The sequence below is a fragment of the Scyliorhinus torazame genome, chromosome 9 (assembly GCF_047496885.1).
Source record: "Scyliorhinus torazame isolate Kashiwa2021f chromosome 9, sScyTor2.1, whole genome shotgun sequence".
Classification (NCBI taxonomy): domain Eukaryota; kingdom Metazoa; phylum Chordata; class Chondrichthyes; order Carcharhiniformes; family Scyliorhinidae; genus Scyliorhinus; species Scyliorhinus torazame.
Window position 1 is genome coordinate 202719759 of NC_092715.1, and position 26022 is coordinate 202745780.

Below are 26022 nucleotides of genomic sequence, written 5' to 3' on the forward strand. Positions count from 1 at the left end.
GCAACTCCTTACAATCTCAACATTGAACAGAACCCCCCCCCCACAAAAAAGGGCGAAAAACCCCCAATCCCTACACCCACTTCAAACAAGGTCCCGACAATTACATAGTGCCAGCACCCCGGTTCCCAAGCATTGCCCACTCAGTTCATGCTCCTTAATGAAGTCTTCGGCCGCTTCTGGGTCTCGAAATAATACTCCCGGCCTCCGAACGTCACCCATAATTTCGCCGGGTAGATCACCCCAAACCTGATCTGCCGCCAGTACAGCACCGCCTTGGCCTTGTTGAAACCTGCCCGCCGTTTTGCCAACTCGGCTCCGATGTCCTGATAAATCCGGATGTTATTTCCCTCCCAGTCGCAGCTACGCTTCTCCCTGGCCCACCGTAGAATTTTCTCTTTCTCCACAAATTTATTGAGTCTCACGATCACCGCCCGCGGCGGCTCCCCAGCTTAAGGCTTTTGCCTCAGAGATCTATGCTCTCGGTCAACTTCAGGTGCCTTATCTAGCACCCCTTCTGCCACCAGTCCCGCCAGCATCCTTGAGACGTATCTTGTGGCACTCATACCTTCCACTCCTTCAGGCAGGCCCACTATTCGCAGGTTCTGCCTTCTCGAGGCATTCTCCTGCTCCTCCACCTTTGCCCTCAGCGTTTTACAAAGGTCTCCTAGGAGCCCCACCTCCACCTCCAGAGCCACCACATGATAGCTGTGGTCCGAGATCACTCCTTCGATCTCCCGAATCTGTGACCACTGCACCTCCAAACACCTCTCCATCCGCTCCAAAGTACTCTTCAGGGGTGCTTCTGCAATGGCCTTTGCATGATCCTCATGCATTTCTTTCCTGTTTATGGAATTCCTCCTTAATAAAAGTCAGCAGTTCCTGTATCTGGGGTCTTACAGCTTGCCCCTCTCCCGCCTGCATGCTGGAAGAGACGGTCTGTGAAGCACAAGACTGTTTCAACTTTCCAGCCAAACCGCTCACGGTTTTCTTCCAGGTCCGGTGATCAGAAGACCTACCGTTCCAGGGGTAAACGGCTCCTCTAACATTCACCTATGCCTTTTCATCAAAATTCCACCCAGATCTGGGTAAAAAGAGCCCTTTTCTGTGACTTTGAACAGGAACAGCCCTTTATTTTGTGACCACTCACTCCATGGTCACAAGCGGAAGTCCAACAGACTTACATTTATATAGGATAAAAGCAAATTACTGCGGATGCTGGAATCTAAAACCAAAGGAGAAAATGCTGGAAATCTCAGCAGGCCTGGCAGCATCTGACAAAGGATCATCTAGATTTGAAACGTTAGTTCTTTTCTCGTCCTACAGATGCTGCTAGACCTGCTGAGATTTTCCACCATTTTCTCTTTTGGTTTTACAATTATATAGCATCTGTCATAATATTAGGATGTCCTAAAACACTTTACAGCCAATGAAGTACATCTGATGTGCAGTCACTTGAAAGGCAGCAGTACATTGGATTGGATTTGTTTATTGTCACGTGTGACAGAAATCTACCTTTTTAATATGTAATAAGTTTAAAGGAAGAAATGGTTTAGAAGTAAAATGGTTTATTAAAGTCACACATTTCAAACATGACAGTGAAAACTGCTGAATAGCATGGGAATGATCAGATTAAAATAGGCCCGACAGATGCAAGGACACATTTTGTTAGTATGAAAATCTGGGCTATGTTCCTAGTCCAGTTTTCATGGCAACGGATAAAGCTTGGTGGGAAAAGCAATATCTCAATCACACCATATTGCGGCAGGCAAAATTTGATGGACAGACATTTCAATCGAATTGAATGAACTATAATTATTATGACCCAATCACAGCCAGAAAGGGGACAGAACATTGATGATAGCAATTACCTTAAAGCTAGGTGCCGGTATGAACAATTCATCCCGGGATCATCTTATTTCATTTTTGAAGCTATCTCCTGTGCTTTGCTTTGAAAGCCGCCATTGTTTATTTCCAACATCTCTGTATTGTGTATTTTGATTTGAAGAAATTATCAAGAACTGTAATCTGTATTAAATTCAACTCAGTCATCTGTATTTGCTTGGACAAACAGACTTTCGAAAACTCTGTATTTGCTAATTAACTGAAAACTGACTGAATAAAGCTACAATTTACTCCACGCATGAAGCTCTGTTTTATGTTCTGTCGAGTGATGTAGGAGTGCGGCGACACATGGATATATTAACCAAGTACAGATCTATCAACGTGTACCGAGGTACAGTGAAAAGTATTGCTCTGCGTAATCCAATCCAATGTGATAATGACCAGATAATCTGTTTTAGCAATGCTGGTTTAGGTATAAATATTTTTTTAAAGAAAATATTTTATTAAGGCATTTAGAATTTTAATGGTTTAGGTATAAATATCGACCAGTACACCAGGATGACCCCCCCCCCACCTCTTTTGAAATATCATGGAATCTTTTTATGTCCACCTGAGACAATAGGTGGGGGTCTCAGTTTAACTTCTAATTTAAAAGGTAACACCTCCAACACCATGGCATTCCTCACTACTGTGCAAAGAGACTTGAATCCAAAGTTTAGAGGAGCCACAGCTGGCATAACTGAGAATGAAAGGAGATAAGTCCGATTGAACATCAAAGCCCATTTCATAAACTATTCAATAAAAGATGATCCAGAAGAGAAAGTTTCCTGCAACAACAAAAAAAGTGATAGGCCTCACCACAGAAGGAAGCATTCATTTGGCCAGATGTTCTCTCTCTAGTCAAGATGTTAACGGGTAATCTCCTCAATCCGAAGAAGCATTAGTTTGACCGTCTCACCATTCCTCATGTGTGAGCCTTCAGAGTGACTCCAACTTCAGGGAACATCATTGAGTCGGATTCCTTGTTCATTCTAAATTCACATGCCCAGCAGATGTGCAGATATCAATCAGGAGCTAGGGGCAGAGGGGCCAACTTAAGGACCTCTTAACATCGTTTCCAGTGAAATCAACAGAATCCGCATAGATGTTGCCTTCTTGGTGTTTATAGTTCAGCTGAAAGGTGGAAAATGCCAGTGCCATCAAGTGAACTTTATTTCTCGTTCGTTCAATACCTGGATGGCAAAGGACGTCAAGTTTTCATTGGCATCAAAAGGTTAGCAGAACGACTATTGCCTTCTCCAGCTTTGGTTGCACTCCAGAATTCAGGTGATACAAGTGGGAGAAAAAGATGATCCTGGAACCTAAACTGCAGTTCTACAGGATTGGAACGATAGGCGATATTTGCTCTCTCTTACTTTGGTTGAAGTTTGTCCTTGTCCGTTGTCTCATGCATGGGTTAGCTCTGAAGTTATACTTATGCACATTATACCATAAATCTCTTTAATAGAACACAGGCTTTTGCCATTTAACAGTGCTTTGGGAATTAATCTAAATGTCGTCTGATAGATTTGATTTAAGCTCTCAAAGTGACAGAAACCTAGGGCATCTTGGGTAGTAAAAGATGATTCAACATCATATATGTACATTACAGGAGGGATAAATGAACATCAGATTACCCTGAATGTCTGTCTCAAAAGATTCTATTACAAGTGGGCAGCATGGTAGCATGTTGGTTAGCACTATGGCTTCACAGCACCAGGGTCCCAGGTTCGATTCCCGCTTGGGTCACTGTCTGTGCGGAGTCTGCATGTTCTCCCCATGTCGGCGTGGGTTTCCTCCAGGTGCTCCAGTTTCCTCCCACAAGTCCCGAAAAACGTGCTGTTAGGTAATTTGGACATTCTGAATTCTCCGTCGGTGTACCCGAACAGGCACCGGAATGTGGCGACTAGGGGCTTTTCACAGTAACTTCATTGCAGTGTTAATGTAAGCCTACTTGTGACAATAATAAAGATATTATTATAAGTTTATCTCCAGAAATAGACTCCATGCCAGATGTTGCCTTATATGGAAGAAAGTGCATTGTGTGTTCTTCCATTCTCGTCAATAAAGATAGGGTTCTTATTGAAGAGGTTACCTCTTGTCCATTGACCACTTTGTATTAAAGTGGTACACACAACTCCACATGATATTGATCTATATTTGGACCTATATACAGTCTGTCCAGAAGATTCTAGCCCAAAAGGAAAGATCTAATAATAATCATCTTTATTAGTGTCACAAGTAGGCTTACACTAACACTGCAATGAAGATACTGTGAAAAGCCCCTAGTCGCCACACTCCGGCACCTAATTGGGTACATCGAGGGAGAATTCAGAATGTCCAATTCACCTAACAAGCACGTCTTTCAGGACTTATGGGAAGAAATCGGAGCACCCGGAGGGAACCCACGCAGACACGGGGAGAAGGCACAGACTCCGCAGTGATTCAAGCCGGGAATTGAACCCGGGACCCTGGCGCTGTGAAGCAACAGTGCTAAGCACTGTGCTACGGTGCCGCCCATATCACAAACTACTCTTTTAAGTTCATTTTACAATCTTCCCTTGTCACAAGTTGCTCACACAGGCAGAGAGTGTAATTTAGCAGTACTGTGATTGATAGCCTCATTACTGGCTGGTTCTAGAGGTTTTAACCCAACTTTGTAAAAGTCTGATTCACTGTCTGTATCCTTTTGGGTTTCAGCTAATTGTATTTACAAGCCAAAGTGCAAAAGATTCACCATTTATTCTAACAATAAGAAAGGAGACATGCTGTGAACCTTACCACAAGATTTGAGAATGAATATTCCTCATTATCACATAATCCTGAATGCAGTAGCAGAATGCCACTCATTAGCTAACCACTCAACCTGATGTAAGCCAAAGGTCACCGCAGAGAGATGCTCTCGTCTATTATTTCAATGCAGGAAAAGTTACGGAACAATCACAATCCTGGATCAGTGCCTTTTTTAGACAAGGATATTTAGCCCAAGCAGCAGTGATTTACATGGAACTGTTTGTTTGTCACTCAGGTTTTCAGTTTCATGTAGCTTCATTAACCAATTTCTAACTCTCTTACTAGTTACAACGTAAACAGGATTCAACCTTAAGAAAAAGGGGATATATAACTCCATCAATTCCTGAAATGCAGACTGGTTTTCTGCACACATATAGGATACACCCCTCCATGTACTCAATGAGGAAACTGATAAATGAGTAACAAAACTTTGGCCATCATTGGAACTGAACATCCTTCAACAACAACTTGTATTCCTGCAGCACCTTAAACATAATGAAATGTACCAAGGCATTATGTAGCAAACTTTAGAAAATCATGTCAGGTGGTATTAGGGCAAAGCTTAGTAAACAAGGGAGTATGGGAGGGACTTAAAGAAGGAAAGAGAGGTCGAGAGCTGGAGAGCTTTAGGGAGGGAATTCCAAAGCTTAAAGACAAAGCAGTGAAATGGTCCAGCAATTAAAATTGAGGTGGCTCCGGACATTAGAACTGGAGGAGCGTAAATATCTCAAAGGACTGGGAGGGTGGAGGAGATTTCAGATAGGGAGGGCCGAGGTCATGGAGGAGAGAATTTTACAATCGAGGCATTGCTTGACCAGGAGCCAATGTAGATCAGTGAGCACAGGGGTAATGGGAGAATGGTTGAATTATAAGGAATATCAACTATATGCCAGGCAATTCCAGCAGGTCAGAAGCTGACCATGAAACTACTGAATTGTCAGAAAAAAACTATCCAGCTCTCGACCTCTCTTTCCTTCTTTAAGTCCCTCCCATACTCCCTTGTTTACTAAGCTTTGCCCTAATACCACCGGACATGATTTTCTAAAGTTTGCTACATAATGCCTTGGTACATTTCATCCGGTTCACAGCATCCGGTTCACTAATGTTCTTTTAGGGCAGGAAATCTGCAGTCCTTAGCCAGTTTGGCCTACTTGTGACTCCAGACCCACAGCAATGTGATTGACTCTTAACCACCCTCTGAAATGGACTCGTAATCCACTCAGTTATATCAAGCCACTACAGAAAAGTCAAATGCGAATAAAGTAGGAGAGACCACCCAGGCCTCAACCTAGCCACTGGATAGGACAAAACCGGGCTTCAGCAGAATTGTATTCCAGCACAGTGTGTAACCTCATGGCCAGGGCTATCCCTTATGCAAGCCAGGGCTGCAAAAAAGCTAAGGGCAGAAGCAGCATGACTAAGCTGCCCAAGAGACAGTCGTGCCACAACCAGCCATGAATGGTGGTGGCCAATTCAACAACTAATAGGAGGTGGAGGCTCCACAAACATCCCCATGCTCAATGATGGGGGAGCCCAGAAAATTAGTGCAAAAGATATTGTAGTTTTTGCAACCAGCTTCAGCCGGAAGTGCTGACAATCCATTTGGACCTCCTCCTGAGGTCAGCATCACAGATGCCAGTCTTCAGCCAAATTGATTCACACCATGCGAGATCCTGAAACAGCTGAAGATACCGGATATCACAAAGGCTGAGCCACATCCCAGCTGTAGTGCTGAACATTTGTACTTCCCAAACGGGCTGCGGCCCGAGCCAAGCTCTTCCAATGCAACTACAATATGAAAACTTGCCCAGTTTATGTCCTGTCTACAAAAGAGACAAATACAATCCAGCAAATTACTGCCCCATCAGTCTACTCTCAATCATTTTGAAAGGTTTTAAAAAATAAATTTAGAGTACCCAATTCATTTTTTCCAATTAAGGGGCAATTTAGCGTGGCCAATCCACCTAACCTGCACATCTTTGGGTTGTGGGGGCGAAACCCACTGAGAACGTGCATACTCCACACGGACAGTGACCCAGAGCAACCTGGGACCTTGGCGCCGTGAGGCAGCAGGGCTAACCCACTGCGCTGCTCTCAATCATCAAAGTGATGGAAGGAGTCATCTACAGTGCTATCAAGTCGCACTTACTCGCAAATAGCCTACTCATCGATGCTCAGTTGGGGTCGTCCTGGTTGGCTATTTGGCCCCAGACCTCATTATAACCTTGATTCAAACATTCAGACAAAAGGGCTCAACTCAAAATACAAGGCGAGAGTGACTGAGCTTGACATCAATGCAGCATACGACAAAGTGTGGCATCAGGGATGTTTAATAAAATTGACGCCTTTGGGAACCGAGAGGAAACTCTCCACAGGTTGGAGTCATAATGGCACAAAGAAAAACAGTTGCGGTTGTTGCAGAAGATTCTCAGCCCCAGAATATTGCCGAGTTGTGCCCTACGCCCAAACATCATCAACGACCTTCCCTGCAACACAGGGTTAAAAGTGGACTTATTTGCTAATGATTGCACGGTGCTCAATACCATCTGCAACCCCTCAGATACTGAACCAGTCTGTGTCCATATGCAGCAAGACCTGAACACAGTCAGGCTGAGGCTGCTGAGCGTCAAATAAAACTGATGCCACACAATTGCCAAACAATGATCACCCACCTCAAAAATTCAAACCATCTTCCTTTGACATTCAATGGCATCACCATCATCACCCATGGGGTTACCACTGACCAGAGGTTCAACCGGATTAGCCACAAAAACATTGTAGCTACAAGGAAAAGTCAGGGGCTAGGAATTCTGTGGCAAGTCATTCACCTCCTGACTGCAAGAGTTCAAGAAAGTGGCTTACCAGCACTTTCTCAAGGGCAATTAGGGATGGGCAATAAATGATGGTCTTGCCAATGATGCCCATATCCCATGAACAAATACTAAAAAAAATTCAGAATCCCCCAATCAATATTCTGGCATTCATCAAGTATGCTAAACTGGAACAGCCACATCAACACCTCAACCCTGGATACTCAAACAAGCACCTCCTGATCCCTCAACCTCACCATCTGTAAACTCAAATCAAAAAGGTGGTAGAGTACGCAATCCTCACCTCACCAAAACAACACTGAAGACACTTGACAACTCCCTGGACAAAGCAGTCAGCTTGATGAGCACTCTCGACACTGAATCTAATGTTCTCTTATTCCACCTGTATTTACAATCTACAGGATGATGCATTACAACAACAAAGCTTACTTATTCCAAAAGTAACTCCCAGCACCGTGACATCTAACATGAAGGGCAACGGCAGCAAAATCCCAGGAGCACTTATCAACTGCAAAATCCTGTCCAAGACAGACATCAGTCTGACTTGGATATATCATCGTCATTTCATCATCAATACTACATAAAAGATCTGGAATTCCCTGCCTAACCCCATTATGGGAGCAAGTGTGCTCCCACTTGAAAGTGTGGTCCTCAGATTAAGATGTAAATCTATGTCGCTACACACATAAAAAGAGTGGAACTATCAATAGACAATACATCAAACCTACAATTGGTCACTTTAGGGCCCAAATTCTTGTGCTTGGAAACATAACACTGGAAAATCAAGCTTCTTTAGTAATAAGAGAGAGACTCAGTAGTGGGCAGTTAGTTGTACTGTGTGCAGCTCCAGCAGTTAAGGTGGATGAAAACCTTTTAGCTGTTAAGCTAAACTGGAAAATTAGAGTTGAAGTCTTAAAGCTGCAATGAATTTGTGCGCGTGTTAAAGTGGACTTTGTATACATGTTAAAAGTTGACGAAGTTAAAATATTGAAGTACATTGTGAGTCAAGAAACCAGGTTCAAGGAACGAAAAGGAAGCAAAGGCCCCGGAAGTCCCAGAATCCACGGACAGACCAACAAATGTTGAACTCATGCATAGTGTCATGCCTCGACTGATGTAATTTTAAGTATAAATCTTTGAGAGGCAGCACGGTGGCGCAGTGGTTAGCACTGCTGCCGCACGCGCCGAGGTCCCGGGTTCGATCCCAGCTCTGGGTCACTGTCCGTGTGGAGATTGCACATTCTCCCCGTGTTTGCGTGGGTGTCATCCCCACTACCCAAAGATGTGCAGGGTAGGTGGATTGGCCACACTAAATTGCCCCTTAATTGGAAAAAATGAATTGAGTACGCTAATTTTTAAAAAATTTTTTAAAGAGTATAAATCTTTGATGTTCAATATACCATGTTGGTTTGCATTCTAAATTAGCAATTGTCATTTTTGCCAATATAGTTATCCCTGACAAGGATTTTCTTACACTGGGGTTTAGTCCAAATCCCAACACGAGGCTTCTTAAATCGTCCAGCTTAAGAGTTTTTCATCCCTCCCATCTCCTTTATCTGCCGATCTTCTCGCACCTCCTCCCAGAAGCACTGACACCATCTGTGGTAGTTATATGGCCACCATCGTCCAATGCTTTGCCTCATCATCCAGCTCAATGACACTGCCCTTGCTTGGCTTCATTCTTATCTGTCTAGTTGTGGTCAGAGCATCTCCATATGACTGACGTTCCTTTAAAATTACATTTACATTGCCATACACAGGTCCAGGCATAGGTCCAGACAGACATAGAACATACAGAGCAGAAGGAGGCCATTCGGCCCATTGTGTCTGCACCGACCCACTTAAGCCCTCACTTCCCCCTATCCCCGTAACCCAATAACCCCTCCTAACCTTTTTGGCACTAAGGGCAATTTATCATGGCCAATCCACCTAACCTGCACGTCTTTGGACTGTGGGAGGAAACCAGAGCACCCGGGAGGAAACCCACGCAGACACGGGGATAACGTGCAGACTCCGCACAGACAGTGACCCAGCGGCAAATCGAACCTGGGACCCTGGCGCTGTGAAGCCACAGTGCTATCCACTGGTGCTACTGTGCTGCCCCCATGTGCAAATGTAGACTGCACAAATATTTGAATTTACAACTCGAAAGGGACATGCACAACTAATCTTAAAACTGTCAATCACTTCAATGATGTTCCAATGGGTCAAGACAACAGCCAGTGTACTGACAACCGACTTAAAGCCCCTGATTCAATTCCCAATCAGCAATGAGTAAAACTAACTCAGCCAAGTCAATATCTGATCTCAATGTCCCTTGGAGTGGAATCACAGTTCCCTCTCCTGGCCACCTATCAGTCTGGGTGAGATCTGAATAAGGCTTCACAGGCCCAGTAAAACGACCTGCTCACATTAAGAATTCACAGGCAAATTACAGGATGCCAATCAACACTTTAGAATGTATCCCAAGCAGAGATCGGCACCTTCAGAAATTGAGCAGGGTAAACTGGAACACATGCCCACTGACAACGTGCTGTCACTTTTCCAATCAGCAGGAAACAAAGTTCCATACTGGAGTAAAATTTGCTCCACGGCAAGTAACTAACTGCCCGACTCTCAAAGGTCTATCCAGTTGCCTGAATGAGAACAGCTCCAGTAACACTCAAGAAGCTGGATACCATCCAAGACAAAGCAACCTGCTTGATCGGTACCCCATGCGCCGTCTTAAACATTCACTCCCTCCACCACCGCTGCAACAGTGTACCACAATCTGTACCACCTACAAAGGTGTTTTTCAAACTTTTTTGCCCAGGGCCCATTTTTACCAACCGGCCATCCTTTGGGGCCCACACCGGCCGACTTCCGCAACCCACCATTTTCACTTACCTTTAATGGTGACAGGTGAGCCTGCTTGGTCCTCACAATCTCACCTGCTTTGTTATTCAATGTTACATTTCTGCTAAGGACTTCAGCTGATCTCACTGCATCCGTTGAATAAAAAGGTTTGTCCTCGAACTCGCCATGTTTAGTCTTCAAATGTCTTTGAAGTTTTGAGGGTTTTAAACTTTCATTTGCCAGTGTTTCCCTGCATGTAACACACATGGACTGAGAATCCTGATTTGCACTGGCACAATTAATAAACCCACACCTCAAGTAAGCAGCTTTATGCTGATTTGTCCCTGTTTTCAGCTTCTTCTTCATGGGTTGTCCACCAGAGGCCATGGAGATCACACCACCACTGCTGGCAGCTGCAAAAGGAAGAATCTCTCTAGCATGCCCAGAACACATGACGTCAGTGTACGGGGACCATGACCTGTTCTCTGCCACTGCTCCAGGCAGGAAGACTCCAGCAATGCGCAGAACAACTGGCATTCCAAAAAAACAGTGGCGGTCTGCATTTTTAAAAGCCGGTCACACCCTGGGCACTTCTTACCATGATCGGGAATGCCGTGACACATGGCCCCCACGACCCACCCCGCGGGTCACGACTCGAGGTTTGAAAATGACTGATTTACAAGCTGCACTGCAGCAACTTGCCAAGGCCCCTTCGAAACTTGTGGCCACTACCACCTAGGACAAGGGCAACAAACACACAGGGGACACCTACACATTTCCCTCCAAATAACACACCATTTTGACTCAGAACTATCTTGTTTCTTCACTATCGCTGCATCCAAAGCCTGGTACTCGCTTCCGAACACCTGGGTGTGGCTGTACCTACACCACATGGATTGCAGTGGTTCAAGAAGGCAGCTCATGACCAACTCTTGCATAAGTAGGGATTGGCAACAAATCTTGGCATTGCCAGCGATGCTCAAATCCCCAAAACAAATGTTAAAGAACACTGCACAGAACCTGAGTTAGTACGCCAATGAATACAAATTGCTTACATTGAATCCAAACTTCCTTTTCTACGGTGTAATGACTGACAGAGGCCTCATATGAGGCTGCAAACAATACTGAAACAGTAAACCCAGAACACCAATTCAAAGGGCAAGAGGATGAGCAGACTTTTCCTCTCTGACCTGATATCTCCTTCTGCAGCTCTGTAATGCCTCTATGAATAGATGCATCATGTGTTATTTAATTATGCGATAGATGCTATCTGTGTAAGCTGCGTGTAAATTGTTGCTGTTGGAACTGTGAAAGGCAAACTTAGTTTGCACACACAGCGTTTACCGAAATTAAGGAATGCTGCAAATGGTGCAGGTTGAGAAAATACTTCCAATAGAAGGCACCTTTGAGAGAAAACAATCAGGCAAACCAATCGGACGTTTAAAATTTCAGTTCTGTGAAGGAAACCATTCAACTTGAAGTGGCAAGCACCCCCAAAGGCAACCCTACAAACCAACAGGCTTCCCAATCCTGCACGGAGTTAGGAAATATACTATTTGCCGCCTCAAACACTGGCACACCACATTGTTACTGAGACACTCTTCAGCGCTCTGCAGGTTTTGTTGGCGGTCTGCATTTTCACCCGCTGGTCCTAAATCCTTATTCATTGAGCCGTCACTGGAGGGGGATGGTGACAATAATCTAGTTTCAGTCCTGCAATGTCAACACCCTCAATCCAGGAAAGAAACCGAGTAAAACGACCGTTTAACATGCAATGTTTAGTAAACAGACAAGTGGTGATTTTCAAGGCAGTATAATCTCGGACAGGGGTTCAAACCCAGTCCTTACCTGATTTAAGCTTCACATTCTGCTGATTTACATGACGATCTGAATGAACCCCTGGGCGACCACTCCCAGTTACCGCTGCCCCGGTGCATCCTCACCAACCAAAACACAAACTGGCGGCTTCAAGCTGCTCAGTAACCGGGTTCGCGACCCAGCCACAAGGTTATTTCCCCCTGCTCAAGGCACCGTCTCCACTCTCATTACGATTCCGCTTGACATGCAATAAATCCGGAACCATTTTTGGGCGATGCACCGGGAATAACCTGCGTGCAGTCTGTCCAAACCACAGCACTGGATCCACATTTGCGAATCGGATGCATTGCAGGGTTAGCGCCATCGGCCACAGCAGCCGCCAGCACACCGTAACCTCCCGCCTCCTTCCTCTCGCTCTCTCTCCCCCCTCACCCCCGCTTTCCTTGGCTGTTTTGGTGCAGGATGCCAAGCGCCTTTTCCCACCCGCCTTCCAGTGCACTGGCCTGCCCTTCTCCCTCCCTCGCTCTATACCGCGCCTGCCCAGTCTCGGTTGCAGCTGCTTTCAGGAACTGTAATACAAAGAGTCTGAGAGCTGCTGCCACTCCAGTGTGCAGGGCTGCCTCGTCATCTTGCAATGTATCTTTGTAGCGGATGCATTAGCAATGGCCTGCTGGTACCCAGTCATTTGCCCAATAATGTTGCATTAACCTCCCCCCCTCCCCCGCCCCTGTCGATCCTGTAAGCAATCTCCAACTCAAGCTTTGCCCGGGGATTAACTTTCAATGGCAGCGAGGTCCTGGGGGGGGGGGGGGGGGGGGGGGGGATACAGTGCATTGCAATCACACAAAAAAGGGAAACCACTTCATATCGATGCTACACTTGGACAGCAAATGGGAGGGGAGGCATGACACCAGACTCGAGATGTAATGATCCTGCGGCTCGAGAGAAACAAAACCCATACCGTCCAACCAGGAGACCAGAGAATACTTGGGAGAGAGCCCGCACAGGTTCGGGTGGAGGAGATTCGGTGGATTGAATGGTTAATGGGGATGGCCCCTGCATAGGGGTGTCCTGACTAGAGACATGACTAGGCTTTGGGACATAGCCTAGTGGGATGATGGGTTGCTATGCACACCGGGTGGGTGCAACAACTTACATTTATATAGTACCATTAACATAGTGAAATGCTCCAAAGTGAAGTAGAGTGCAGCAAGGGTCCCTGGAGAGGACTGGGCGCAGGACATAGGGTGCAATAATAAAAAGAGGGCTGGGTGCAGAAAGGTTGTCTGGAGAGGGCTGGTGCAGGAAGAAGGGTCAAAAACGATCCCCGGAGAGTGGTTGCAATAAGGGTCCGTGGAGAGGGCTGCGTGCAGGAAGTAGGGTGTAGAGAGGTTGTCTGGAGAGGGCAGGGTGCAGGACATAGGGTGCAATACAGGTCCCTGGAGAGGGGTGGGTACAGGAAGTAGGTGCTCAGAGACTCTCTGGAGAGGGCTGGGTGCAGATAGGTAGTCTGGAGGGCACTGGGTGCAGGACGTAGGGTGTAGAGCGGTCTGGGTGCAGGAAGTAGAGGACTGGGTGCAGGAATTAAGGTGCAGATGCAGATAGGTGGACTGGAGGGGGCAGTGTGCGGGAAGTCGGGTGCAGAGAGGTTGCCTGGAGAAGGCTGGGTGCAGGAGATAGGATGCAGAGAGATGGGCTGGGTGCAGGAGATAGGGTGCAGAGAGATGGGCTGGGTGCAGGAGATAGGGTGCAGAGAGATGGGCTGGGTGCAGGAGATAGGGTGCAGAGAGATGGGCTGGGTACAGGAAGTAGGAAACAGAGAGGTGGGCTGGTATCAGGAAGTCTGGGCAGATAGGTGGGCTGGATGCAGGAAGTAGGGTGCAGATAGGTTGTCTGGAGAAGGCCGGGTGCAGAGGTGGGCTGGGATCAGGAAGTCGGGTGCAGAGCGATGAGCTGGGTACAGGAAGTAGGGTGCAGAGAGGTGTGCTGGGTGCAGGAAGTCGGGTGCAGAGAGGTGGGCTGGGTGCAGGAAGTAGGGTGCAGAGAGGTGGGCTGGGTGCAGGAAGTCGGGTGCAGAGAGGTGGTCTGGGTGCAGGAAGTAGGGTGCAGAGGTGGGCTGGGATCAGGAAGTCGGGTATGAGCGATGGGCTGGGTACAGGAAGTAGGGTGCAGAGAGGTGGGCTGGGTGCAGGAAGTCGGGTGCGATCGGGGCCCCTGAAGAATTGCGGTTGATGGCGCTCGCGCGCCCCTCATTGTGCGCTCACTCCCTCTGGCGTACTGCGCATGCCCCCGGCCCGCTCGCGCCTTCCCCTTACCTGTGCCGCGCGCCGCTTTCTCCCGCGCACAGGAACAAGACAACTGGAGCGCGCGAGCCGCTGCCGCCGAGCGACAAACGGAGACGGACCGGGAACTCGGCCCGGAGCTGGCAAATCACCCGCCGCCGAGCTCCAGCGTTTGTTCGGCTGTGAATGAGACTGGCAGCGGGCACCTCCTCTTCCCCATCGGCCTCTGACAAACGGCCAACTCTCACCCGGAAGCGGAAACCACCTTCTCTTGGATTGACATGTGGAGGCAGATTTTGTGTGTCCCTGCGTCATTGAGTTACTAACTCAAGCAGCAACTAAAGGAATACATGCTTAGCACTACTTAGCATCTGATTCTAAACAATAAGCTTAATACCGAATTCACTTGTCTGTCTGTTATTGTATAACACATCACATTAAATCTTTTTTAGAAAGAAAGACCTTGCATTCATATGGCACTTTCCACCACCTAAGAAGGAGCCAATGAAGTGCAGTCACTTATTTCATAGGGAAACAGCAGCACTTTTGAGAATCATAGAATGATATCCGCACAGAGGGTGGCCATTCTGTCAGTGCCAGCTATCTGCAAGAACAACTCAGCTGCAGTCCTATGCCTCCACCCTACTTTTTTCCCATAACCGTGTCATTTTCTTATTTTCAGGTGTTTATTCAATTCCCTTTTGAAAGTCGCAAATTAACCTGCTTCCACTGCATTGTCAGGCAGTACATTCCAGATTCTAACCACTCCCAAAAAAAATAATTCCTCAAATCACTTATTTTACTGATCACCTTGAATTAATCTCTGGCATTCAACCCTTCCACCAATAGAAACAGTTTATCTCTCCAGTCCCCTCATGATTTGATCGATTAAAATCTCCCCTCAACATAGATCATAGAAATCATAGAATTTACAGTGCAGAAGAAGGCCATTCGGCCCATCGAGTCTGCACTGGACCTTGGAAAGAGCACCCTACTTAAGGCCACACCTCCACCCTATTCCCATAACCCCACCTACCTGTCATGATATTCAAACACACACATCATGATGGACACACTAACAGGCAAATCAGAGTACACAACACCACAACCAATCACAGACAAGAACACCAACCACATAAAAAGCACGAGCACGACACCTGGAGGTCAGTAGGTCTGGGGAGAAGGAAGCATGAAAGAGCTGTTGAAACACCACAAGCAGGGAGCCCCCCACGTGCAGAGTGCAAAGACCAAGTTGTAAATAGTGAGTTTAAATAAACAAGTGTTGTACCATATGCAACTGTGTTGGCTCATCTGTGTGTCAGAACACCCAACACCACATGGTACAGGAGTGGATCGATACCTGCCTACCAACCTGCCATTCTGGACATGGACCACACCGGCAAACCGCAGCCGATGCAAGTCACGGGGAACCTAGGCACCAACTGGAAGCTCTACAGGCAGCGATTTGACCTGTACATCCGTGCCACCGAAAAACAGAATGTCTCGGATGATTCGAAGATTGCAATGCTCCTCTTCTACGCAGGCCCCCACCCAAATGATGTCTTTAATTCACTGGTGTTCGAGGAAGGCGAAAACCAGGCCAAATATGACACGGTCATCCTCAAAATGGACCAGCACTTTCAAACTGAAGTAAACGAAACTTTCGAAAGATACATCTTTCAGCAACGCCTGCAAGGTAAGGAGGAGCTTTTTCAACCCTTTTTGACGCACCTCCGGATTCTAGCGCAGTCCTGCGGTTACGGCACCACCACAGAGTCCATGATCAGGGACCAGATTGTTTTTGGCGTTGCCTCCAGTGGCCTACGCCAGCAGCTTCTTAAAATAAAGAGCCTCACCTTAGCGTCTGCTGTGGAAGCCTGTGTCCTCCATGAAAATGCTGCCTGCCGTTTTGCCCGATTTCAGGCGTCCGAGTTGGCACGGAGGGGGTCCCCAGCCGTCGAATCGGCAAGCCAGGCCGCCCACGACGTTGAACGCATCCAGGCCGTCGATTTCTTCCCGCCCCACGGCCCGGACGACAGCGGCCGCTTCCCGCGCTTTTCGCGGTCTCCCGCGCAGGTGCGCGCCAAGAATAACGGCCACAACGAGGGACGCACTGCGCAGGCGCGCCCACCGCAAGATCGCACTGCGCATGCGCAGTGGCGCAACGAACGCCGTGACGTCATGACGTGCAGCAAGTGTGGAGGTCTACACTTAAAAGGGCAATGTCCTGCAAAATACCAACAGTGCAACAGATGTGCCATGATAGGCCACTACGCAGCCCGCTGTCGTGCGGCTCAACCCATGGATCCGGCGCATCCTCGACAACCTCGCACACGAGTCAGGACCGTCCAGCCCACGCATCAAGACTTCCAGTTAAGTGATGCAGATGACCAGGATGACTTCAGAGTTGCCGTCATTGATGTCAACAAGGTCAATGCCATCAATCCAGACGATGAGTGGTGTGCCACCCTGACGGTCAACCGATCGCGCGTCGCCTTCCGTCTGGACACCGGCGCATCCGCCAACCTGATTGCTTACTCTGCAGTCCAGGCCATGAAGGTCAAACCACTCATCACACCATCCCGGCTTAAGATGGTTGACTATAACGGGAACGTTATCCCGTCCGTAGGATCTTGCCAGCTACAGGTGACTCACAAGGGGTACACGGCCACACTCCCCTTCGAAGTTGTGGGCTCATCAAAGGACTCGTTACTGGGCGCACAAGCGTGTAAGGTCCTTCACCTGGTACAGCGCATCATGTCTCTCTCTCCAGATGAGATATCCGACTTCCCGGATGCTGAGTTCCACGCGAATCTCCATTCCCTCCTCGCTCACAACCAGGAGGTTTTTGAAGGCATGGGGACATTGCCACACACGTACAAGATTCGACTCAGACCGGACGCCATCCCTGTCGTTCACGCACCTCGCAGGGTTCCTGCGCCTCTCAAAGACCGCCTCAAGGCACAACTGCAGATTCTTCAGGACCAAGGGGTCCTATCCAAGGTCACGGAGCCCACGCCATGGGTCAGCTCCATGGTCTGTGTAAAGAAGCCCTCTGGCGAGCTCCGTATATGTATAGATCCAAAAGATCTGAACAACAACATCATGCGGGAACACTATCCCATCCCAAAACGAGAAGACCTCACCAGCGAGATGGCGCGAGCCAACATATTCACTAAATTGGATGCGTCCAAAGGATTCTGGCAGATCCAACTGGACCCGGCCAGCCGAAGACTATGCACATTCAACACCCCTTTTGGCAGATTCTGCTACAACCGGATGCCATTCGGCATCATTTCGGCATCTGAAGTATTCCACCGCATTATGGAGCAGATGATGGAAGGCATCGAAGGGGTACGTGTATATGTGGACGATATCATCATTTGGTCCACCACTCCGCAGGAACACATGCATCGTCTTCGACGTGTCTTCACCCGCATACGGCAAAATGGCCTGCGTCTCAACCGTGCGAAGTGTGCTTTCGGCCAGACGGAGCTGAAATTCCTCGGGGACCACATCTCAAGGTCCGGGGTCCGTCCCGATGCAGACAAGGTTAGCGCCATCACAGCCATGCCACGACCGGCTGACAAGAAGGCTGTCTTAAGATTCCTGGGCATGGTCAACTTCCTTGGGAAGTTCATTCCCAACCTGGCTTCTCATACAACAAACATGCGCCATCTCGTAAAAAAATCGACGGAATTCAACTGGCACCAGTCGCATCAGCAGGAATGGGAGGAGCTCAAGCACAAACTGGTCACGGCACCAGTGCTGGCCTTCTTTGACGCGACTCGCCCTACAAAGATCTCAACAGACGCCAGCCAATCTGGTATTGGAGCGGTACTCCTGCAAAAAGACAGCACGTCATCATGGGCCCCGGTTGCGTATGCCTCACGAGCCATGACCCCTACCGAACAGCGCTACGCGCAAATCGAAAAAGAATGCCTGGGCTTGTTAACTGGACTGGACAAGTTCCACGACTATGTGTATGGCCTGCCACGATTCACGGTCGAAACTGACCACCGCCCCCTGGTCAACATCATTAACAAAGACCTGAACGACATGACTCCTCGCCTCCAGCGCATCTTACTCAAACTCAGGAGGTACGATTTTGAACTGATCTACACTCCGGGGAAGGAACTCATAGTGGCGGACACTCTTTCCCGAGCAGTGAGCACACCACCAGATGCGGAGGGGTTCGTGCGTCAAATTGAGGCACACGTGACTCTGACAGCAGCAAATATGCCAGCTGATGATCCTTGTCTGGCCCACATACGCGCAGAGACGGCGACTGACCCTCTGCTGCAGCGAGTGATGCGCCACATGACGGAAGGGTGGCTAAAAGGGCAGTGCCCCCAGTTTTACAATGTGCGAGATGATCTCACCAATATAGACGGGGTCCTTATGAAATCGCATAGGATCGTCATTCCACACAGTGTGCGCCAGATGATTCTTCGTCAACTACACGAAGGCCACTTGGGTGTCGAAAAATGCAGACGAAGGGCCCGGGCGGCGGTATATTGGCCGGGTATTAATGAAGACATAGCCAACATGGTGCTCAACTGCACAACCTGTCAGAGGTTTCAGCCGGCGCAACCTCCGGAAACACTTCTACCACACGAGATGGTGACGTCCCCCTGGGCGAAGGTGGGTGTTGACCTATTTCACGCGCTCGGCAGAGATTACATTGTTATTATAGACTACTTCTCAAACTACCCGGAAGTCATGCCTCTCCATGATCTGACGTCGTCCGCAGTCATTGGGGCCTGCAAGGAAACGTTTGCTCGCCATGGCATTCCAAGGACTGTCATGTCAGACAATGGACCTTGTTTTGCCAGCCGTGAATGGTCGTCCTTTGCCGCAGCATATGGTTTCACTCATGTGACATCCAGCCCTCTGCATCCACAATCGAACGGGAAGGCTGAAAAGGGTGTCCACATCGCAAAGCGGCTCCTGTGCAAGGCGGCTGATGCCGGATCGGACTTTAACCTTGCCTTGCTGGCCTATCGATCGGCCCCGTTATCCACGGGCCTCTCGCCAGCGCAGCTACTAATGGGTCGCTCCCTCAGGACGACGGTACCTTCCGTCCTGGCACCGACAACAGACCATGAGGCGGTTCTTCGGGACATGCAACTGCAGCGTGATCGCCAGAAAGGTCGGTACGACACACGAGCGACGGACCTGCCCCCCCTGTCCTCCGGAGACAAAGTACGCGTCCATCAACCGTATGGTGGCTGGTCAGCACCGGCCGAAGTCCTCCGACAAGTGGCTCCCCGCTCGTTCCTGGTTCGCATGCCGGATGGTTCCGTGCGTCGCCGCAATCGGCGCGCCCTTCGCCGACTTCCACGTTCACAGCCACACAACACGCCAGATCCTCAACAGGCTTCCGAGGATGACTTTGTGGAGCTGCCGCACATCACGCCCTTTCCATCGCCACCCATGGCCATGCCTGCACAGCAGCCGGTGGTTCTTGATCCACCCTTAAGGCGGTCAACCCGAATTCGTCGCAAACCCATTAGAATGGACTTATAATACGGTTCATATGTTTAATAAGTTGGACAATTTTACATGATAACCTGTTGTTGTTTATCGTTCCAGATGTCGTCTGACTGGACAACTGTTCAAAATTTTTTTTCTTCTTCTCTCGTTCGCATTTCTGTTATGTTATGGTACAACTGGATTCATGTGACGCACTCGACATCGCCCCATGTACATAGTTCCGTCATAGACACATGCTGCACACGACACACACACACTCTTAGATGCACTCACGTCACGATCATATTTATTACCACGTAGGCACATATCTTTGTAAAAAGGGGGGATGTCATGATATTCAAACACACACATCATGATGGACACACTAACAGGCAAATCAGAGTACACAACACCACAACCAATCACAGACAAGAACACCAACCACATAAAAAGCACGAGCACGACACCTGGAGGTCAGTAGGTCTGGGGAGAAGGAAGCATGAAAGAGCTGTTGAAACACCACAAGCAGGGAGCCCCCCACGTGCAGAGTGCAAAGACCAAGTTGTAAATAGTGAGTTTAAATAAACAAGTGTTGTACCATATGCAACTGTGTTGGCTCATCTGTGTGTCAGAACACCCAACACCACACTACCCTTATTTTTTGGACACTAAGGGCAATTTAGCATAGCCAATACACCTAACCTGCACGTCTTTGGACTGTGGGAGGAAACCGGAGCATCCGGAGGAAACCCACACAGACTCTGGGAGAACGTGCAGTCTCCGCACAGACAGTGACCCAAGGCAGGAATCGAACCTGGGACTCTGGAGCTGTGAAGCTAAAGCGCTAACCACTGTGCTACCGTGCCACCCAGTTTCCCAAGAAGAACAACCCTAGCTTCTCCAATAGAGAGTGAATAGAAAACATATAGTCACCCAGCTAATGAGGATTTGTTAATTAAGTGAAGTCTAGCTTGGGAAAACAGTTCAGTCTTCATCATTTTGAAAAGACTTTGCCAGGAAATGTTTCACCAGAGAGAGACAGACTCAGCAAGCAGCTGGGAAATGTGCAGCTTCCGCAGTTAAGCTGGACTGGAAGTTTTAGCACTTGACGTATAGGGGAATCTAAAGTTTAAGTATTAAAGCTGCAAAGGGATTTTTAAAAATTAATTTATGGGATGTGGACGTCACTGGTTAGGCCTTGATGTCAAGGGCAGTCACTCTCATTCACCTCCAGCATTCAGCTCTTTTGTCCATGTTGAACCAAGCCTGTAATGAGGTCAGGAGCTGAGTGACCCTGGCAGAACCCAAACTGAGCGTCCGTGAGCAGGTTTTGCCCATCCCAAGTTGCCCTTCAGAAGGTAGTGGTGAGTTGCCTCCTTGAATCGCTGCAGTCCTTGAGGTAGGTACACCCATTGTGCTGTTAGGTGTTAAGTAATGGGTTAAGAGACATTGCAATTAGTTGTCTCATTTATGTTAAGTATCCATTAATTGACACTGATTATGTAAAGGGGCTTCGGGTAGCCTCTGTCAGGTGATGTATAGTTAGAGTTTTGTGCAAAGGCTGTTGGAATGAAATAAATGTGTGTTTGTGAAAAAGGAACAGAACGTTAGACTCTTCATATCACAGCAACTAAAACGTCTAACAATTGGTAGCAGAGGATGGTTGCTGTGTAAATGTGAAGGGTTGAAAGATACAACTTTTCCAGATCAAACCAAGGAGCGAGTGAGAAAAGGAAAAAAAAAGGGATATATAGCTGAATCGAGTATAAAGATGGCTGGATATGACTATCCTCCCTTATTTTCTGAAAGGGAATTGTACGACCAATGGAGAAGTGCAGTAGTTATGTGGACTAAAGTAACTGTTTTAGAAAAGAGCAAACAAGGTATGGCATTGGCTCTTTCTCTACCATATGGCAGTAAAATCTGAAACAAAGTGCTTTCTGAGCTGGAATTGAAAGAGTTAGATTCAGAAGAAGGTCTGGAGACTTAATTACATTATATGGATAAGATTTATAAGAAAGATGATTTGTTAAGTCCGTATGAAGCATGGTCGGATTTTGATAAGTTCCAGAAAATGGAGGATATCTCCATGGAAGACTATATAATGGAATTTGGCAGACTATATAAAAGGCTGCAGAAACACAACCTGGAATTTCCACAGTCTGTGTTGGCCTTTAAATTACTTGACTGTGCTAGAGTGAGCAACATGGATAGGCTCCTGGTTTTGACAGGAGTTCAGTTTTCTGATAAGGATACCTTATTCGAACAGATGACAAAAGCTTTACAAATGTTTCTGGGGAAACATTCGATTCCGATGGCTCTGATGACCCAAATAGGTCAGCCTGCAATAAGGCAGAATATGGAAGATACACTACTAACAGGATGGCTAAATCGTATGGCTACGAACAGGGCTCAAGATTGTAGAAGGAGACCGAGACAAGGAAATTATGAAGACAGAAACCCAGTTAGAACCTACAATAGGAAAATGAACCCCAGAAATGCACGGGGCATGAGAAATCGATGTTTTCGATGTGACTCTCAATACCATTTTGCTTTCAACTGTCCAACTCGTTATGATAGAGTGTTTGAAGAGACACATGACGCGGAAGAGTCAGAAGAGGAAAAAGATAGTGACCAGAAAGAAGGCATTGTCCTATTGACAAACAGTTTTACACCGGTAATGAGGGTGTTGGTTGCAGAATCCTTCAACTGTGCTGTATTGGACAGTGGCTGCACATCTACTGTGTGTGGAATTGACTGGTTAAAATGTTACCTGGACTCTTTGAATGCTGAAAATCGTAACAAGGTTAAGGAATTTGAAAGTTCCACAAGTTTCCGGTTTGGGGATGATAATACTCTGAAGTCACTGAAAAGAGTGGTGATCCCCTGCAATATTGCCGGAGTGAATCATTTCATTAGCACAGATGTTGTATCAAGTGAGATACCTTTGCTTCTGAGCAGACCGTCAATGAAGAAAGCACACATGAAACTGGATATGGAACAGGATAAGGCAACAGGTTTTGGAAAGACGGTGGACTTACAATTTGCACAGTCGGGACACTATTGTATTCCATTACTGACAAATAATATTTCAAGTAGAGTGGTTAAGGATGTGTTAATGGCAGTTGAAAATGGGACATTAGCTGATAAAAAGCTTGTGGTATTAAAACTGCATAGGCAATTTGCACATCCGTCTCCTCGGAGGCTGAAAAATTTATTAAAGGATGCAGGGGTAAGGGATGACGACTATACTAAACTGATAGAACAGGTTAGTGACACTGTGAAGTTTGTAGGAAGTACAGAAGGACACCAGCACGACCGATAGTAACCCTACCTTTGGCCAGGGATTTTAACGACATTGTGGCCATGGACCTTAAGATCTGGGATAAAGCAAATAATATATTTATTTTGCATTTTGTAGATTTAGCAACCAGATTTAGTCAATCAACGATTGTACGAAGTAAAGAAAAGAGAGTAATTCTGGATCAAATCGTGGAAAAATGGATAGGGACAGGAATGGGTCCACCGGCAAAATTCCTTACGGACAATGGGGGAGAATTTGCTAATGATGAGTTTAGGGATATGTATGAAAACATGAATATCAGAGTTATGAATACGGCTGCAGAAAGCCCATTTAGTAATGGTGTCTGTGAAAGGAATCATGCTGTCATCGATGACATGCTTTGGAAAATTTTGGCAGATATACCAAATTGCAGGCTAAATTCAGCTTTAGCATGGGCAGTACATGCAAAGAATTAATTGCAGATGGTTGGGGGCTATTGTCCTTATCAATTAGTGTTTGGTAGAAATCCTAAAATTCCGTCCATTTTGGATGACCAGCCTCCAGCTTGGGAGGGGACTACAATTAGCTCTGGTTTTGCTGAACATTTAAATGCATTACATAGCAGTAGAAAAGCTTTTTTGGAAGCAGAAGTCTCTGAAAGAATTCGCAGAGCTTTAAGACATAACGTACGGCCACCAGATGCCGTTTTTCAGCAAGGAGTCATGGTATACTATAAGAGAGACAATTCTAATGTATGGAAAGGCCCAGGGAAGATCATAGGCATAGATAGCAAAACAACTATTTTGCAATATGGTGATCAAAATGTTAGGGTACATTCATCAAGGATAATGGGTACAGATTACAAATTTTCAAATTTAGACAGAGCAGACAGACATGACGAGGAACCAGAGTCATCAGGTACGCATGTGTTACAGAACTATGAGGACCAATTAACTGATATAGACAGGGTTTCTGTGGAGAAACACAACACTTCTGATGAATTTTTCCGAAAGGCCATTTTTCCGAAAGGGCAACTGCCAAAAGTTGGTACAAAAGTGACATACTTGCCTGAAGGTTCTAGTCAATGGAAGGATGCAACTGTTATTAGTAGAGCAGGGAAGGCCACTGGAAAGTATAAACATTGGTTGAATGTACAGCATTCAGGGAAAGGAGTCAAGACAATGGATTGGGAAAACGAAGTTCAAAAATGGAGGGCACAGAAACGCAGTGCCAGTTCAGATAGTACTTTGGATAGTGAACAGGTCCGCAGGAAAAGGTCGAGAACTATTGAAAGGACATCCCACAGCAGAAGGGAAAGATCAAGCAGTAGCAGTACAGAACGAGATACCAGGCGGGAGAGGGGTCGTAGTTTATCAAGATCTCGGAACATGAGTAAGACTACGAATACTAATAGGAGTAGAAGCCCACATGCACGTGAGATTTTGGTGGCTTCAAATAAATTAGATGAAAAAGTTATCAAAGAAGCTAAACAGCAAGAATTGCATAGTTGGAGTGAATTTGGGGTATACACGGAAGTACCGGATAGGGGACAAAGAGCTCTTATCCCACAGATGGATTTGCACGGAAAAGGTTCTTCCGGATCGAACTTCTAAGGCAAAGGCCAGGCTTGTGGCAAGGGGATTTGAAGAAAACTTAGAAGATCAGGATTTAAGGGTAGATTCACCTACAGCAGGAAAGGTTATTTTAAAGATCTTCTTGGCTCTATTAGCCACAAAGGCATGGGAATGCAAATCTATAGATATAAAAGCTGCCTTTTTGCAGGGGCATCAGCTCCAGAGAGCCTTTTTTCTCTGTCCTCCTAAAAAAGCAGCTCACACAGAAGGGGTACTCTGGAAGTTGAACAAATGTGTATATGGATTAAATAATGCATCTAGAGTCTGGTATTTTTCGGTAAGGTCGGTTTTGTTAAAGTTAGGCTGTTGCCAGTTGAAAGCAGATCCTGCAATGTTTTACTGGCACTATAACGGAAATCTTTCTGGCATTTTTATGATGCATGTCGATGATTTCTTGTGGGGTGGGACTAGTGATTTTGAAGCTATTGTAATCTCTGGTTTGAGGAAAGAATTCAGGGTTGGAAGTCAGGCTTCAGGTGCATTTAAATATATTGGACTGGAAATTGGACAGACTAAGTTAGGGGCAACTTTATGTCAGCAATCTTATTTGGAAAGCATCAGCCCAATAGCAATTAGTCGTGGCCGAGTTTCACAAAAAGACGCAATGGTTTCAAAGATAGAAAAAGAGCAACAGTGAAGTTTAATTGGGCAACTGAACTGGTTAGGTAGACAGACTAGACCAGGCGTGAGTTTTGATGTCTTAGAGTTGACTACAAAAATGAATGATCCCAAAGTGGAAGACATAATAAGAGCAAATAAAGCATTGGCCAAACTAAAAATGCAGGAGTGTGTTTTGAAGTTCCCGGTTTTAGGTGACCGTAGGCACTTGAAACTCATAGTTTATAGTGATGCGTCCTACGCAAATTTATGTGATGGGGTTTCAAGCGCAGGAGGTTTTATAATTTTCATTTTGGGGAACAATGGTAAATGTTGCCCGCATGTGTGGGAAACAAAGAAAATAAGGAGAGTGGTGAAAAGCACTTTGGCTGATGAGACGTTAAGCCTTGTAGAGGCGGTGGATATGGCCTTTTATATAAGTATGATATTGACAGAAATTTTGGGATTAAGGGATTTGGGTAATATACATATTGACTGTCACATTGACAATAAATCCCTGTGGGAAAATGTGCACTCTACAAAAAGTGTCAATGAAAAGAGGTTACGGATAGACATCGCAAGTTTGAAGCAGA

The 26022-nt window shown here is 46.7% G+C and overlaps 1 protein-coding gene across 4 annotated transcripts in view; it reads right to left on the bottom strand.

The window, feature by feature from the left end:
- zbtb5 (zinc finger and BTB domain containing 5) overlaps nucleotides 1–14682 on the bottom strand; it is a 37336-nt gene extending 22654 nt beyond the window's left edge. Inside the window, exons 1-2 of one of the 4 annotated variants that reach the window (XM_072516999.1) lie at nucleotides 12189–12586; nucleotides 10392–10590 (exon numbers count right to left, since the gene is read on the bottom strand). Coding sequence is in view for 1 of the 4 variants with exons in the window: in XM_072516997.1 (XP_072373098.1) it covers nucleotides 13120–13220 (101 nt within the window). In the remaining 3 variants the exon portion in view is untranslated. Of the gene's footprint in view, nucleotides 1–10391; nucleotides 10591–12188; nucleotides 12587–13119; nucleotides 13361–14473 lie in introns of those variants that run through there. The other 3 variants (XM_072517000.1, XM_072516997.1, XM_072516998.1) reach the window with 3 other exon arrangements.
- Nucleotides 14683–26022: the final 11340 nt, after the last annotated feature.